General features: G+C 35.9%; 1 protein-coding gene across 1 annotated transcript; it reads left to right on the plus strand.

Annotated features, from left to right (window-relative positions):
• Window positions 1-14,790: 14,790 nt before the first annotated feature.
• Window positions 14,791-16,383, plus strand: LOC131637296 (UDP-glucuronate 4-epimerase 5-like). The gene has a single exon (XM_058907881.1). The coding sequence runs from the start codon at window positions 14,923-14,925 to the stop codon at window positions 16,231-16,233; it is 1,311 nt and encodes a 436-aa protein (XP_058763864.1). The 5' UTR covers window positions 14,791-14,922; the 3' UTR covers window positions 16,234-16,383.
• The last annotated feature ends 2,026 nt before the right edge of the window (window positions 16,384-18,409 follow it).

An 18,409-nucleotide genomic window follows, 5' to 3' on the forward strand; every position in this document is an offset into this window, starting at 1 on the left:
TGGAAAATTACTTCTAGAGCCTGAAAAAGTTGTTTTGGAGTTGTGTTAACCGGTTAACGAAATGTATTAATCGGTTACACTTGACACTTGTTACATGTTTTGTTTGTGTAATCGGTTAACCAATTGTGTTATTCGGTTACGCATTCGAGTCTTTACCTTTTCTTATGTTTTAAGGTTACGTTTTAGGTCCCAATTGTTGCACATTACTTGTGTAGTTGTTGCACATTACTTGTGTAAATGCCTTGGAGGCATCTCATCTCAAAATTAATGAAAGTTTTGATTCTCACCCTAAATTATTCTATCTCTATCTCTCTCTAATTCTCTATTCTCTCTCACCATATTCTTCTCCTCATACCATAACATCCATTTTTCATCAATTGTGTGATCTTATGTTCCTACATTTGACATCAAGAGCCTGGTTCTTATCCATAATTGGTTGTGCAAACATGAATATTGTCTGCAATGATAGAGTCCCCACAAACCTACCAACACTTGAAGCGAAGAATTACGACAAATGGTGCAAGCAAATGAAGATGTTGTTTGTAGCATCCCGATTATTCTTAGTTATTTTATTAACTATTTTATTTGATGCTTTATTAATTATTTATTTAATTATTATGTGGTATGATAATTATTTAATTATTTAATTATGGTTGTATTTGTGTTATTTGGGTTAATTATGTTATTAGAGAGATATAACTAGTTGAGCCTAAATAGTGGTGATATGAGTATTAAGGAAGGTGTAAGTGAGTAAGCTCATTAAGAATAGAAAAGATAGTAAGGGTTGAGAAAAGGAAAAGTATCATTTCATTTTGGAGAAAACAAGAGAAGAGTCAAGAGGAGTAAAGAGAAGAGAAAAAGGAAGGAGAAACTAGAAGAAGAAGGATTTAGAGAATTCAATTCTTGAGGTAAGGGTGAGATTTCAATTGATTATGGGAAGTATAATCTATGTAATGTATGGGTTAGATATCATGAACTTAGGATTTGAGAATTTGTTATATTATATTTTTGAAAACCCTAACATGAATCTATGTTTCAATCCATGAAATTGGTGATTTATATATGCTATGATGTTTCTATATTGAATTCCATGAATGGGTATGTGTATAGAACATGATTTAGTGCATATATGTATGTCTGAGTTTCACTTGAAAATGGTTGATTTTGGATTTTGGTGAAAATTAATGAAGCTTAGAATCTTGTTTTTATGATCCTAATAGTTGATATATAATGTATATAGGTTGTAAAACTATTTATTTCATGAAAATGATGGATTAACATGGTTTTATGGTGAAAATTTTGGGCTGGACCGTAGCATTTTCGCAACAGTAGTTTTTCTGGTTTTTGACAATATTTTCGCCACAACAGTTTTTTTGGTTTTGACAGTATTTTTGCAATAACCGTTTTTTTTTACAGTATTTTCGTAATTGCAAATTTTCTGGTTTTGACGGCATTTTGAAAAACTTGTAAATTCAATAACTTTTGACTCGGGTGTTTGTTTGACGTGCCGTATGGACCGTTGCGAAGTAAAAATATTTTCTACAATGTGGTATTTATTTTGATAACAATAGATTAATATTTTATTAAAAGAATCCTAATGTGGATGCATGTTGTATGTGTGGTAAATGTGAATGACATGTTTTCTATTATTTGGCGTGTATTGGATGGTTTTAGATGGAGTTTGTAAAGAAACATAATACTTGAAAATATGTATGTGAGGATGTGAATTGGTGAATTTGATGAATAACTTGAATTGACTTGTTTGCTATGTGTTATTATGTTGTGATAAGATGATAAATGATAGGTGGTGCATTGTTTGGGATTGAAATCATGTTATGTGTTAGTTGTGCAATTGTATGAGTAATGGGTTGTGGTCGTCTTAAATGCATGAGTCTTATTGTTGTTGTTATTGTATACTACACTAGCATGAGTCTTTGAAAGAGGCAATGTTAAGTAATCCGCGTAGATTATTTGCTTGTTCCAAACCTAACACCGATATGAAGTTTGAAAGCTTAAGGCCAAATCGAGCTTTAGAGGTGGTTATCTAGTCTATTTGAGAGACGCTCGGCTTGCCAAAAATGATAACAGATGGGATCCACATGCCTATCGCATTAAGTCACACTTGAGTCGCATGTGTCGATTTGAATTGTTAATGTTGTGTGATTTATGTGATATGATATTGGTGGATATGCATATACATGGATTTAGTGATGATGTGTGAATATGTGCATATTTTTGATGGATGTGACGTGTTGGTGAATTGTATACATTGTTGAAATAAATGAAATATGTGTATATACATGTTAGGTGAAGATTGGAATTGATGATGGATGATAATGTGCACATGAAATTTATATATTGTGGAATATGATTGTGTACATTTGATTAGTACCTGTAAACGAATACTTTTGGATGGTTGAGCTATGTCGTACGATTATAAACATGTGATTCTTTGATAAGATGATATGATGCATGTTTTGTGTGATGTGTGATGTATTCTTGCGACGGATGTATGTTCGTTATACATTTCATATTATTATGCTTTTCTATAATGATTTGAATTCTCATCCTTCTGTTGGAATGATGTTCTATTGCGACATCGCTCAGGTACCGAAGATAGTGGTGCTTCACATGAGACTTAGGGGAGGCTAGTTCTTGTGTTGTCTTGACTAGGTAGTATTTAATTCTCTAGTCATGTAACACTAGGATTTTCGAGAATATTGTATTTGCTTTGATGTTGAGAGATATTTGTTTACTCTTTCTTTTATTTTCCTATTTGAATATGTTGAATTTGTTGTTGAGTGACCTAAGTACCCAAGATTATGATGTATGGTGGATGATTTATGGGGATCATCTATATTCACCATTTATGAGATGAGATATGATTCCGCAATGGTTTGCATGTTGGTTTTAGTTTTGAATTCGTGTTAATTGTTTATGACCATTGCATGTGATGTTTTTCGAAGAAGTAAATGTGATACCTTCGTGAGATGCATGCTTTATTTTACTCTGGTTACCAACATGTTCTTGAAGTGATCAAGAATGGGGTGAATCCCCTTGTTGAAGGTGCAACAAATGCACAAAAGGCTGCATTTAAGGAAGAAAAGAAGAAAGATTACAAATTGTTATTCTTGATGCATCAACGTGTTGATGGTGACAATTTTGAGAAATTCAGTTTCAAATCCAAGTGGTCTCTTGCCTCTCTCACTTTTAACGGAAGAACAACAACATCAACACTTCTCATACATCAATTCATTTCATCCCTCTTTGAACCCTAAAGCCCCAAATGCAATTTTATACCCCAAATGTGAAGGAAAATTATCAGGTAAAAGCAAATAGTGGAGGCGAGTAATTTTGATTATTTCAAAAAATATCAGAATAGAAATTTTGGGATTTACACCATGGTGAAACATAAGGAACGATATGAAAGAAGAATTTAATGGAAGGGAAACTATACATGGTAGACTTTTTCTCCTGAAGTATGGAAAAGCGTTATCACCAAGTACTGTTAAGGTGAAGGTAAATGTGGATTTGGGAGTCAAGCGGAGAGTACTAAGTTTTATTATATTCATTATGTAAGACATACAAACAAGTGTGAAGTGGTGTAAGGGTTTGATATGTTGTACAACAAGCAATTGTACCTGTGTTCGAATCCTAGATACAAAAAGTTTTTTTAGAATTTTTTTGGGTATTTAATGACCTCACATGCCATGCGTACAAACAGGTGCCACGTTAGATGGCACTAGTGCAAAAGTTAACACCGTTTCAAAAAATTGGACGTAAAGGACTAATGTGGATCTTTTTGAATAATTAAATGACCACTTTGGAAATTTTTAAAGATAAGGGATCAGAATGGATCCCGGGGTAAACATAAGGGACCAAAAAGAGTATTTAGCCTAAATTATTTGTTTGCAACTACTTGACATTCATCACTCCATTTAAGATGCAATGTCATGTAGGCTTCAACAAGGACATCATCGATAAGTCACCATCACTAGTATTACCATTATCAATAGGAACTTATGAATTTGATCTTACGCGAGTTGTGAACATCACCACATTGTTTGACCGATCAAGTACACTTTCTTCACTTACTCATTATCGGGGAAAATGACATTGTAGCCCATTTTCTATTTTCTAAGAAAATTTGGACATTCATCTTGAATATGTACAAAACCTTTACATTCATGACATTAGACTCCCTTTCCATTGTTCAATTTTTTCCATCTTTTCCTTTATCCTGAAAGTTGCCACCATTTGAGTTTTAATGCTGGTTGTTTTTTACATTAGTAGAGACAATATTTGAGGACCTTTTATCAAGTATTCTCATGACTTTTCCTAAGATCGTAGCTAACATAGAAATGGATTTAATTAGATTTTCATCTATATCACATTCTATCTAGTCATCACAAAATTTAATATCTACTTTGAACACCACACCCTTACTTCTTTTCTCAGATTTGTCATCAATAGTCATCTCAAATATGAGTGAGGACCCTATTAATTCATAAACTTTCATTGGGGAAACATCTTGACTTTTTAAATGGTTGTAACCTTCATGGAAAACCTAATGGGTAAAGATCTTAGAATTTTTCTTACAAGCTTTTCTTTAGACATTTTTTACCAAGAACAAATAAGTTGTTTGAAATGCCACAGAGTTTGACATTAAATTCAGAAATATTTTTGTCCTATTGCATCTTTAAATTTTCAAATTTTGTGGTATGAAGTTGAAGTATTGACATACAACTTTGGATGTACCTTCATGAGTAACTTCAAGAGCCTCCCAAACTTCCTTAGCACTAGTGCATGTATTGATGATCCTGAAGATAATCTTATCAATTCCATTATAAATGACATTAAGAGCACAAGAGTTTCCTATTTCATCTTCATCTTTAACAGATAACCAATCCTTTTTAGGCTTCACTATTTAATTCATAGTTGTCTTTAGATATGATCTTTGGTGGAGTCCATCCTTTTATGATTGCTTTTTAGGTCTGGTTGTCTATCTATTCAAGAAAATAAACCATGTGAACCTTTCAATAGTCATAATTTATACCATCAAGAATTAATGGATGACTAAAATATCCTCATTCTTTAGTATTGCCCATCTTGCACAGAAAACCCTAGAGCTCACCCAACAAGAATAAGGTGTCTACTCTGATACCCATTAAAATTTTGTTAAATCAGTGCTAATATGTCGTAGACAATGTTGCGAAAATGTGTGAGACAATATGATTATAAAAGAACGAAGAACATAAAAACAACTTAAATAACACAAATAATTTGTAATACAATTTGATGCAACATCACCTACGTTTAAAGGGAAACAAACCAATGAAAGAAAGTTCACTAATCAGTAATCAATAGTACACGACAGTCTTATCTGAAAATTTTCAATCCAGTGCCTTTTTCCTAATACTACCTGTGAATTTTGACACATATTTCCCCTGAATATAAGACCCTTTTTACTTTCACTCAAACACTCTCACAAGTGTTTGCAAGATGACAATTAAATGTGGCAAGATAAATAAAAATTACAACTAAATACCCTATCCTTTTAAAATAAGAAAGACATTTAAGAATAGAGTATTACAAAGAAAATAATACAAAGACTCAAAGAAAAGTAAATCCAATTACGTCACACAAGCATTCTTTCTTTTAATATGTGAGTCTTTAAACCAGGAGAACCATATCCTTATATAGGAAATATGATCCATCCAAAAAAGCCAATTATGTGCACTTCATAAATCAATCGAATCAAATATTTAGCAAATCAAATCTTCAACAAATCATATCTTTTCAATAAAAAAATCCAATTTTTTAATTGATATTTATGATTAAATAGATATTTTCTAAATTGATTTGGATTAAAAAGAACTTTTCTCAACAAAATCTTTGAAAGCTTATGATTGAACTAATTCTAAAACAAATATTATAATTAAATAAATTCTAAATCTTTCAATTAAGTCATATCAAATTAAGTATTCTTCTTTCAAATTTATGATTTAATAGAATATTTTTCAAAATGATTAGGATTAATAAATTTTTCCCTTCTCATCCATCTAAAACTGAAACATATCTTCTAATTAAATAAGCTCTATAGTGACGTGATTTTCATGCCACAAAGTAGAAAATCACGTCACAACAAAAAATTTACGAGGTGAACATATATGTCACTTGGGAATGCGTGGCAACTCATTTGTGTCATGATTTTTACGTCACAACTACCATTTCTTAGTCACATGTGAGCCACGTCACAACTTCACGTGGCTGGGGAACATATTTCTTGTAGTGACAATAGTTTGGCCAATAAATTATTTTTGTCTAAAATATTCCTTTTACATGTCATTTTACATTTGTTACATGTTTTATTAGTTTAATATCTTAAAAAAACTCATTTTCATATCAAAATTATTTTAAAAAAGTTAAAAAACTATAACTGTGAAAGAAAGTTTAATTAAATATAATTATATATAAAAAAAGATATTCGTAACTAAAAACTATTATTCTATTCTTTAGCTAAAAATTACAAATTTAAAAACAATATAATACAAAAGTTTATTCGTACCAAATGTCGATTTTTTTTCAATAACCATTTTTTTTATAAAAAAAATTCCAAAATAATCATATTTTTCAAAATAATTACAAAAATGTCCAAAAAATGCTAAAATTAACACGTTGTCGTCAAAGGGGTGGCGAAAACAATACCCCCTTAATGAACTCGCCAGTGGGCCGGGCGACAACATGTAAAAAATGGGCCAAGTCGCCACCCCCCGGCGACAACACCCCTTCTTTTTTTTTTTCAATTTTTTTTAGTTAAATAATTTTACCTATTATATTTTAGGCAAAATATTCTTTTTGGTCCCTTATGTTAACCTCGGGGTTCATTTTGGTCCCTTAACCTCAAAAAGTGTCATATTGGTCCCTTAACTCTTCAAAAGGTGTCATTTTAGTCCTTTTTGTCATATTAGCGACTGATTTAGCGACCGGTTTTTGAGTTTTTCCGTCGCTAATGTGACAAAAAGGACTAAAATGACACCTTTTGAAGAGTTAAGGGACCAATATGACACTTTTTGAAGTTAAGGGACCAAAATGAACCCCGAGGTTAACATAAGGGACCAAAAAAAGTATTTTGTCTATATTTTACTATTTTGGCCATTATATTTATTTACTTAAATTTTTTATGTAAAAAAATAATATAAATAAAAGAAACTACAATTTTATATTAATAAAAAAACTATAATTACATTAATCATAACAATTAAATATTGGATGACTTAGTGCAGGTGACCCTGGTACGACGCACGAAGGAGGTCTAATAACTCATGTAGATGGCTCACGAGTTGGTAGTGCTCCCCTATTCCGACGCCCCCCCTTCTATTTGGTTCATCTTGTGTTTGGGTTGATGACCCTTCAATGCACTCCGGGTCTACAAAATCTGTCAGCCGACCTTGATCTCTAGAATTTCCGCTATAGGAAAGGCGGGTGCCCGCGGCGCCTTCAAAACTTTGTCTTGATGGGACAAAATGGCTCCTGGTGGGTGCGTCCTCAAATTTTGGTCTTTGGTAGTTGGTGGTCCAATCGGGTTGGTTAAAATACAATGGTTGTGGTGGTGTGTTGAAGTCCAATGGTTGGTTGGGGTACTGTGATGTTTGTTGGTCGAATGAGTTGTATGACTGGTATTCTTAAAGTATGCCTATGTCGGGGGTAAGTGGCAGGGGCGGCCCTGGGCCAGGGAAGCAGGCCCACAACCCAGGCCTCATAAAAATGGGGGCCTTATATGAAAAGGGTTTAGGCTTTAGAAACTATAAACTAAAATATCTATATAGTATATGTAATGCGCAACAAGTAACACAACTGCAACTGTAACTCGGTGGCTGTGTGTTCTATGAGTTTAGCCACTTAGGTGTCTGTTCGATCCTTGAACACATTTTAAAATATTTTTTCATTTGATACAATTATATGTAATTTTATTTTTCAATTGTTTTAAAATTGAATAGGTAGTGTGCTAAACAACCATGGTCTTATTAAAAATTTATTACAAGTATATGTAATTTTATTTTTCAATTGTTTTAAAATTGAATCATGGGTAGTGTGCTAAACAACCATGGTCTTATTAAAAATTTATTAATATTAGTATTTTTTTAATATTAATATTATTTTAAACTAAATTATTATGATTAAATATATATAATTAGATTTATAGATTTAATGTATTTTTGAATAAGAATTATATATATTAAAATCTATATTTATTGGGGTCCATTTTTATTATTTGTCCGGGGCCTCTAAAATGTCGGGACCGGCCCTGGTAAGTGGTGGTGATCTAGAGGAGCCCTCCACATTGGGATCTTGGAAGTGTTGGTGGTGGGGTTGAGTTTGAGGTTGAGGTTGAGTTTGTGGTTGAGTTTGGAATTATTGTTGGTGGTGGTATTGTTGGAATTATTGTTGTTGTTGGTAATTTGATTGTTGTTGTTCGAAATTTTGTGGTTGTTGTTGTTGGAAAATTTGTGGATGTTGTTGTTGGAAAATTTGTGGTTGTTGTTGGAAATACGGTTGTTGTGCTCGCAGGTCTGCCAAATAGAAAGGGTCAACGCCATAGGTAAATGTAGGACATGGTTGGAATGACGGGCCCATAGTCACTTTGATGCATTATCATTGGTATCACCCATTTACAAGGTATCAACGTTGCTTAACGTATGTGACAATTACTTTCTGGTGGTAGCGAACGAGGCATATTGGCCAGTGTACGACGGGAAAATAGTTTGGCACAACGATTTAATGCGCCGGAATAAAAGCGGTAAACCAAACAACAATCGTATTAGAACTGAAAAGGACGCCACTGAAAAAATGCAAAGGAAGTGTAGTATATGTCGTGAGGTCGGACATAATAAGAACAAGTGTCCCAATCGTGGATCTAGTTCCACAACATAGTTGTTAGATTCAATGTTATTTGTAATTTATTTTACCAATGAAATGGACTTTTTTTTATTAGTCAGATGAGTTACAACATACATGGAAAACCACATAAACAATAACACAAAATAAAATTTCAACTAAAAGCAACAATTGAAAAAACAACACAATGACTAAAACAACAACACAACAAACAATTAAAATCTAAGAAATTACAACGGTTAAAACAATGTCATCTGTTCCATCCATCATTTGTTCAGTATCAAGGTCATTTTTCACTTCAATCCACCAACGTACCATGTTTTCGGTCATAAGAGAGACCCTTGTTCTAAGCCTCTGGATCCTTTTGATTTCTTTTCTGAGACTGTACTCCCCCTCTAACGGTGACATTAGAGTCCTCTTCAGGTTGTTGCAAATACGGATGTTCCAAAACGTAATCGACACAGGGGTTTGACCGGAGAGAAAAGAACATGCCCACAACTTCTACGGTATTTTTCGGTTCCGGCACGGGACGGCTGAATGATGCTCGCTTCTATGAACATGGCCTTATGCGAGACATGAACAATAATGTGTAGGGAATATGAGAAAATTTGTGGAGAAACTAATGAATTTTCATGGAGGAATTGACTGTTATTTATAGGCAAAAAAAATCCTCAAATGAGTGTTGTCGCCAACCAAAGAGACGACTTGGGCCCACACATGAAGATAACTCGCCAGCTAGAGTGGCGACATGGTCCAAAAATAAGTGGGCCCACATATGAAGAAAAAAGTAAAATATAATAGGTAAAATAATTTAACTAAAAAAATTGAAAAAAAGAAAGGGGTGTTGTCGTCGGGGGTGACAACTTGGCCTATTTTTTACACGTTGTCGCTAGGCCCACTGACGAGTTTATTTAGGGGGTATTGTTGTCGCCACTCCCTGGCAACAACATGTTAATTTTAGTAGTTTTTGGATATTTTTATAATTATTTTAAAAATATGATTATTTTGGAATTTTAAAAAAAAATATGGTAATTGAGTACAATGCCCCTAATTTGGTCGAAGGGGAAGTTCTAATTGAAATTGACGACCAAGATGTGGATTCTGAAGTGCGTTTTGGGGAAAACACGGTTATCATGTATGTGCTCGGGAGGGACCTTAGCATGAATGCTGTGAAGTTGTTTATGGAGCGCTTTTGGAATTTTGTGAAATTACCTGACCTATTTTACCATGAATAGGGGTATTTCCTTATGAAATTTAACACACATGAGGACAAGGAGACGGTTCTAATGAGAGGACCTTATTCTATCCATAATGTCCCGATGATACTTAAGAATTGGTGTCAGGAGTTTAATTTTAAACGAGATATGATAAGAACAATTCCAGTGTGGGTGAAGCTACCGAATCTTCCTTTACACCTATGGGGAGCATCGAGTCTTGGTAAGATAGGAAGTGCGATTGGTGTCCCCATGTTTACTGATGAATGCACAGCTAACAAATTACGTATCTCCTTCGCGCGAATTCTGATTGAGGTGGACATTACAAAGAAGCAAAAAGAGAGCATATTGATTAAAGATAATGAGGGGAGGAGGTTTGAACAGAGAGTGGAGTTTGAATGGAAACCGAAGTACTGTGGTCAATGCCAACGGGTGGGTCATACATGCCAAACGGAGAAACCTGTGGTGGTGAAACAATGGAAACCTGTGATCAAGGAAACTTCTCTACATATAACCAATTTTCAATCTGAGGTAAGCACCCCAAACAACCCTATTGAGAATAACAAAGATAACTGGACACTGGTAAACAGAAAATTAAAGGGCAAAGCTGTGTTGCAGGATGCATCTAGTGAAGTGAATTGTAGTAATGGGTTTGAGCTGTTGAGGTCTGAGATTGTGCCTCCGGAAGACACATGCCATGTTCCATGATCACATCTTGGAATGTGAGAGGGTTAAATAACATAGGGAAATGTAGGGAGATTATGACCCGTCTCAATAGCCTTAACCCTATGATTAGTATCCTGTTAGAAACAAGAGTTAAAGAAAGGAAAGCTATGGATGTAAGATCCAAAATGGGAAATAAATGGGATTTTTTGGATAATTATAGTGAGCATCATAATGGTAGAATCTGGATCCTTTGGGATAGAAGACGAATTAGAGTGGTGAAGTTGTCTAGCTCTGATCAGTTCATTCATTTCGGTGTGTATGACACCAATGGGAAACTCTATATGTGGTGTACTGCTATCTATGGTTCAAATTTGTTGGAACATAGGAAAAGATTATGGCTGGACATAGAGGGACTAGCGCAGCAGACCAATGAAGCGTGGTGTTTATTGGGTGATTTTAACAATGTGCTGTCAGTGAATGACAGAACTGGTGGCAACCCTGTTCATGAAAAGGAATATAAAGATCTGATCAGTATGATGGAGAACATTGGGCTGTTTGAGAAAGACAGTGTTGGAGATCATTTCACCTGGTCTAACAAGCATACTCAAGGGACCATATACTCTAGAATCGACAGAGTCATTGGAAATATGATGTGGCATCAAGGTAATGTGGACACCATCCTGAAGATTTTGGAACCAGGGGTGTCTGATCACTCTCTATTACACCTGCAAAGCAAGGAAAATAGGTATGTCAATACTTTGTTCAAATTCCCTAATGTGGTGACTAGCATGGAGGGCTTTATGAAGGCAGTGGCGGAAAGCTGGAATAGGGAGCTCGATGGGCAGCCTATGTTTAAAGTCTGGAAAAAACTGCAGAGGCTACAACCTGTAATTAGAAATCTGATGAAGCCTAATATGGGAATCAAGAAACAGATTGAGGTTGCGAGAGATAAACTATATATTGCCCAGCAGAACTTGAAGGGGGACAGATTTAATGTGAATTCTATCGAGTGCGTGAAGAGGTGCACTTTGGAGCTGCTTAATCTGACCAACATTGAAGAGAACTTGCTGCAGCAGAGATCTAAAGTTGATTGGATTCGTTTAGGGGATAATAATAACGCTTACTTTTATGCCGCTTTGAAGAGTAAGTTCAGCCAAACTCACATAGAGAATCTGAAGAACTCCAATGGTGAATCAATCACTAATACCTATGATGTTGAAAGGGAAGTGCTTAGATTTTATGGAGATCTTGTGGGTACTGCAGCGGCTACCTTAAAGAAGATTGATATCCAAACTGTGAGGGCGGGGAAACAAATTAATGAAGAGCAAAGCATGAGGCTGACTGAGCATGTATCTGAACAGGAAATTTATGAGGCGTTAAATAACATTAGTGATCTGACTGCCCCTGGGGTGGATGGTTTTGGTGCGAAATTTTTCAAATGTTCGTGGCCAATAATCAAGAACGATATTGTGGCTGCAGTTCAAGATTTCTTCATGAACGGTCGGTTATACAAAGCTGTTAATAACACTCTAGTCACCCTCATCCCAAAAACTGCTGATGCTTGTATGATCAAAGATTTCCGTCCTATCTCCTGTTGCACAACTGTGTACAAAATTATCTCTAAGGTGCTGGCTGGTAGACTCAGCAAAGTCCTTGGAAGTATTGTCCATATGAGTCAAGCAGCGTTCGTACCGGGGCAACAGTTACAGAACCATGTTATGCTTGCGTATGAGCTGATAAGAGGTTATGGAACTAAAGCTGGAGCACCTAGATGCATGCTACAAATGGACCTCCAGAAGGCATATGACAGCATAGAGTGGAAGGCAGTAGAAGATATTCTAGCAGAAATGGGATTTCCAAATGTGTTCACCGGCTGGATCATGATGGTAGTTCGGTCTGTTTCGTACAGGTACAAAATCAACAATGCTATTACTAAGTGTCTACAAGCGAAAAGAGGGTTGAGACAAGGAGATCCCTTGTCCCCCCTCCTGTTTGTGATTGTTATGGAATACCTCCATAGGGTGCTTCATAAGCTTGAAAACAATACTTTATTTAAGTTCCATTCCAAATGTAAAAAGGTTGGCATCATTGAACTTAGTTTTGCTGATGATATTTTACTGTTTTCTCGAGGAGATAGGATATCGGTCAGATTGTTAATGAATAGTTTCACTAGATTTTCTGATGCTACAGGCTTGAAGGTGAATCCCAGTAAGTGCAAGGCTTACTTTGGGAATGTGAGTCTAAGGGACAGAGAGGAGATTCTGAATATCACTAGCTTCAGTGAAGGCCCCTTGCCTTTTAGGTATTTAGGCATCCCTTTAACAAGCAGAAGAATATCTGTTCATAACTGTGCAGGATTGGTTGAGAAAGTAGTGAGCAGAATTCGACATTGGTCTTCGAGGCTGCTTAGCTATGCTGGCAGAACTCAGTTAATTAAGAGTGTTTTGTTTGCTATTAACAATTTTTGGATGCAGAGCCTCCCTATACCGAAGCAGATCATAAAGAAAGTGGAAGCGATTTGTCGGACATTTCTATGGATGGGTAAAGACACTATATCTAGAAAGAGTCCTGTTGCTTGGAGAAAAATTTGCATGCCTAAGAGGAATGGTGGACTGAATATCACCAGCCTGCTGGAATGGAATAAAGCTTGTATAGCAAAGAATCTTTGGAATTTAACAGGTAAAGCCGATAGTCTCTGGATTCGTTGGATTCATGCGTACTATGTTAAAACGTCTGACATCATGAGTCTGCTACCCAAACAATCTCACTCTTGGGTTATGAAGAAAATTTTGAAAACGAGGGATGAGGTCAAGCTGCTGCCGGTGTGGATCGATATGCACAAGGGTAATGTGTTTCATACTAGAAGAGTTTATATTGCTTTGATTGGTAATATGCAGGATGTGGCATGGAAAAAGCTTATGTATTGCAACTGGGCAAGGCCAAAAGCAATACATACGCTTTGGATGGCTTGCCATCGCCGCCTAGCAACCAAGGAGAGAATGAAAAGGTTGGGTTTTATAGATAATGATAAGTGTAGTGGCTGTGATTCTATCGAATCCCTAAACCATCTTTTCTTTGAGTGCCCTCAGATAAAAACCATTTGGCAAAAGATCCTTGACTGGTTACAATGGGACCATGTCCCAACAGAATGGGATACGGAGAGCAAATGGGTGCTGCAGAACATTGGAAGGAAAGGCTGGAAAGGAAAAATTCTCCTTAGTGCCTTTACGGAAACGATTTATGAATGTTGGAAAATGAGGAATTGCTGGTGCTTTGGTGAAAGTCGAAGCAGTAGTGAGGTAGAACAGAGGATTACTGACGCTGTTGTGTACAAGAGCTGGACAAACCCCAAGTTACGGGAGCAAATTAGCAAAATCCTCATGCCGTAGGTTTTGGGTTAACTGTTTTGATTTGTCTTTTTGATCTAGTTGGATCCTTTGATCACTTGATGTAATAGTGTTTTTTGAATATTAATAAAAGTATCTTTATTAAAAAAAAATGGTTATTGAAACAAAAAATTCCCAAATGTCACCATATAGATATATATAAAACAAAAATGTGGCGCATGATGCTACACAGGTTTTTAGAACAGATAATGTTACAAGATGCCCCACCCACTGATTACGATTATACATACCACAATGAAAAACCCACCCACCGTTACAGCACACACACATCTGTGGTGCAATATAAAAAATAAAGTTTTTAAAAAAGAAAAAAATCAAATAAAATTAGTAAAACATTTAAGCCATATCCAAACTTTTCTTGCACTCAGTATATTCCTATCAATCCCTTAATTGGAGTTATTTTTTTTTTTCTTTTAAGTCTCTTAAAGAAATGTCATATATATATATATATATATATATATATATATATATATATATATATATAATTTACTACTGTATCATTAGTGTTGACTAAGACTAATTAATTTTTACCTAATACAAATATTTAGGAAAGATACCAAGTTATCCCACCGCATAAACGTGTACTATAAAAATAAATAAAACGCGTCGATACTTTATACCATTGTAGGCACTTTAATTTACTGGTTACAGTGTTTATAGTGGAAGAAGAAACAGTGAGGGTTTTATAGAAAAACCAAACAAAAAAACAAAAAAACCCCAAAAAAAAAGTGAATGAAATGGTGCAGCAGATGAATGAAGGTTCACCACCATCAACTCCGGGGAAGCTAAAACCAGAAAAACCTCATCACATTCATCGCTTCAGAATTCATTCTTCGCATTCTAGGCTCACTTTATTCACCTCACTCTTCCTCGCTTTTATTCTCCTGTTTTTCCTTTTCACCTTCACTTCTCCGCCGCCGCCAACCACCGCACCCCGCCGTGTATTAGGAGATTCATGGGGCGGCTCTCAATGGGAGCGGCTTGTCTCGAAATCCGCTCGCCGGAACTCTGCCTCGGGTCACACCGTTCTTGTTACCGGCGCCGCTGGATTTGTCGGTACTCATGTCTCCCTCGCTTTAAAACGCCGCGGTGACGGTGTTCTTGGAATTGATAATTTTAATCGGTATTATGATCCTAACCTAAAGCAAGCACGGAAGAAGCTTCTCGAACGCGCCGGAGTTTTCGTCGTTGACGGTGATATAAACGACGGCCGTCTCCTCAAGAAGCTTTTCGATGTGGTTCCGTTTACTCATGTGATGCACCTCGCGGCGCAGGCTGGTGTTCGTTACGCTATGCAAAACCCTGGCTCGTACGTTCACAGTAACATCGCTGGTTTTGTGAATCTCCTGGAAGCTTGTAAATCGGCGAATCCTCAACCGGCGGTTGTTTGGGCTTCGTCGAGTTCTGTCTATGGGCTGAATTCAAAAGTTCCGTTTTCGGAGAAAGACCGAACGGATCAACCGGCGAGTCTCTACGCCGCGACGAAGAAAGCCGGTGAAGAAATCGCGCATAGTTATAACCATATTTATGGTCTTTCGATCACCGCGCTGCGATTCTTCACGGTTTATGGACCTTGGGGTAGACCAGACATGGCGTATTTCTTTTTCACGAAGGATATTTTGAAGGGGAAGGTGATAACAGTGTATGAATCACCGGATGGTGGAAGTGTGGCTAGGGATTTCACTTACATTGATGATGTTGTGAAGGGTTGTTTAGGGGCTTTGGATACTGCAAAGAAGAGTACTGGTAGTGGTGGAAAGAAAAAGGGTTCAGCTCAATTTAGGGTTTTCAATTTGGGGAATACTTCACCTGTTCCTGTGAGTGAGCTTGTTGCTATATTGGAGAAGCTTTTGAAGGTTAAGGCCAAGAAGAAGATTCTTCCTATGCCGAGAAATGGCGATGTTAAGTTTACTCATGCTAATATTAGTTTGGCTCAAAGGGATCTTGGTTATATACCTACCACTGATTTGGAAACAGGGTTGAAGAAGTTTGTGAAGTGGTATCTTGAGTTTTATTCTACTGGGTTTTACAAGAAGGGATCTTGGTGATTCTTTTGCTTTGTTGCATTTGTTATTGTTTCTTTTTCTTTTACATTTTCGTCTTCCATTGTATGCCTGTCTTTTAGATTAGTCCATGTACATTCTTCAATTGTGATTTGAGAGATCAAATTGGATATGATATTACTAATTATGTGTTTATGTTCCTTTTCTTTTATGTTTTTTTGAATTTGAATAGTTGCGCAAAGTAATCTAAAACTGTGATTGGATACACAATTTAATTAATCATATAAATAAGCTAGTATTGTTGAGCATTTAACTTGATATTGCGGAGAATTGTAGTCAAATGTGCGCAACATGGCCTCAATTGGGGCTGCGTTGAGGTTTCGAGAATTTCTAAATTCATAACATGGCGAGCATTACCTGTAACCTTGTTATGCACTTATTCATTAATTATTTCAGGAACTTGTTAAAATAAGTTCAAATTAACTTATGAAAATCTTGACAGATTTATGAGTGTGTAGGGGCTTATGTCAAGACAGTATGAACTCTTCCAAACACCCTTTTAGTTTTGATGAAGTTGTTTTGCTTTGTTTTTTTTAGGTTTAAACTAGCCTGTCAGCTGGTGACCAATTAATTGTCTGCCTTGAGAATACAATGAAGGTATTGTTGCTATATGATTCTGTATATGTTTGCTTTAGTTCTCACCAAAACTCACGGTCAAAAACCGTTTTTTCATTTCTAACGCAGAACCAAACAAACTATTTGTTGTTCTTAGTTTTCAAAGTTAAATGAGTTTGCTACTACTTGCCATCCTGCAGGTATATGCAATGGACTCTTGCCTTGTTGCAAATAAGTTTCTGTCATAATTAGTGCTGTTTAATTTTAGAGTTACAATTACTAATACCATATAACCTATTTGGTTTTACATATTAATGTGGTTTGGTGGCAGCTGAGTTTAGGTTGATAATAATCAACTACTTGACAAGTGATCATTGCTATTAAGTTGTACTTGAAAAGAACAAAAATGATAAACATGGATTTGGTCATGTCACTCTGTAGTCATGTGAATTATAATGATATAAACATTCAAGGAAGTTTGATGATAATAAACTTTTGAATCAAATACTTGCCAGAAATTTATGTTTCCTTCACATTTCATTGGTAGTTTGGTCTGGATCTTAGATCATATATACTGTATGAATTGATATTTTTGGTGCAGATATCAGTTTTTTGGGTTTGCATAGGTTTCCTCTGCCGGAAATAGTCCTATTTGAAGCGTCTCAGACACTAAACATGTTCAAGTGCATGTGAGAGTAACATGACAGAGAACCTGCTGCAGCAACCCTAAAGGGGTGGAAATGCATAATTCCTTTTGATTTCTGGAACTTCCATATCAGGTAGACAGTTGTAATACCAAAAGGGTCACTATCATTTGTTTGGAAGGCAAACTTGTTGCTTTCAAACATAAAGTGACTTAAAGAAGCATTTGGTTATACATTAACTGCAGTACTAATTTTGAAAATGTTTCAGATGTTCATAGTTATTCATAGTTAGTACCACTTCATTTTTCTGGTACAGATTGATTGGTAACATGTGATCTTGTTGCAACTCTTAGGTCGTTGTCAGATAGGGATTGAAGAAGCTTCATACCTAACTCACTAATGACTTAACTGATTTTTATTCTAAAAATGGGTCAAATGGCTTTTTGTTGAAAGATGTAATAAGCCAAACATGTAAAATGTCACTTGTTAATAATCAAACTTATGGGACCTGAAATTTAATTCATTTAAGAAATGAGTTGAAGTTTGTCCCTCAAGCTTTGATTGCTCATTAGATACCTCACTCACTAATTACTGCTTGGAAGGTCATCTATTACCCTAATATTTCTTAGGGGTGGCAAACGGGCATGTCCGTTTCGTTTAGACACGCCCCACAAAAAAACGGGACGGGGAGGTCAAAGTTAAGAGTTTGGGTCTAAAAACTTGACCTGCCCCATAAAAAGTGAGGGCGGAGCGAGCGGGTTAAGCCTGCGGGCACTGTAATTTTTTAAGTCTAAAAATGTAAAATTTATGTTAATGCCCATATCCGCATAAAAAACAGGGCGGGACGGGGTGGTCACACTATAGGGTGAGGGCCTAAAACTTTGGCCCTCTCCGCACAAAAGTGCGGGCAAAACAGACATGCCCAACGGGTCGGACTCGTTTTTCTAGCCCTAATATTTCAT

Source organism: Vicia villosa, linkage group LG1, assembly GCF_029867415.1.
Source record: "Vicia villosa cultivar HV-30 ecotype Madison, WI linkage group LG1, Vvil1.0, whole genome shotgun sequence".
NCBI lineage: Eukaryota > Viridiplantae > Streptophyta > Magnoliopsida > Fabales > Fabaceae > Vicia > Vicia villosa.

Excerpts from the sequence above, each read along its gene's own strand:
- LOC131637296 (XM_058907881.1), top strand. The coding sequence starts at position 14,923 with ATGGTGCAGCAGATGAATGAAGGTTCACCACCATCAACTCCGGGGAAG.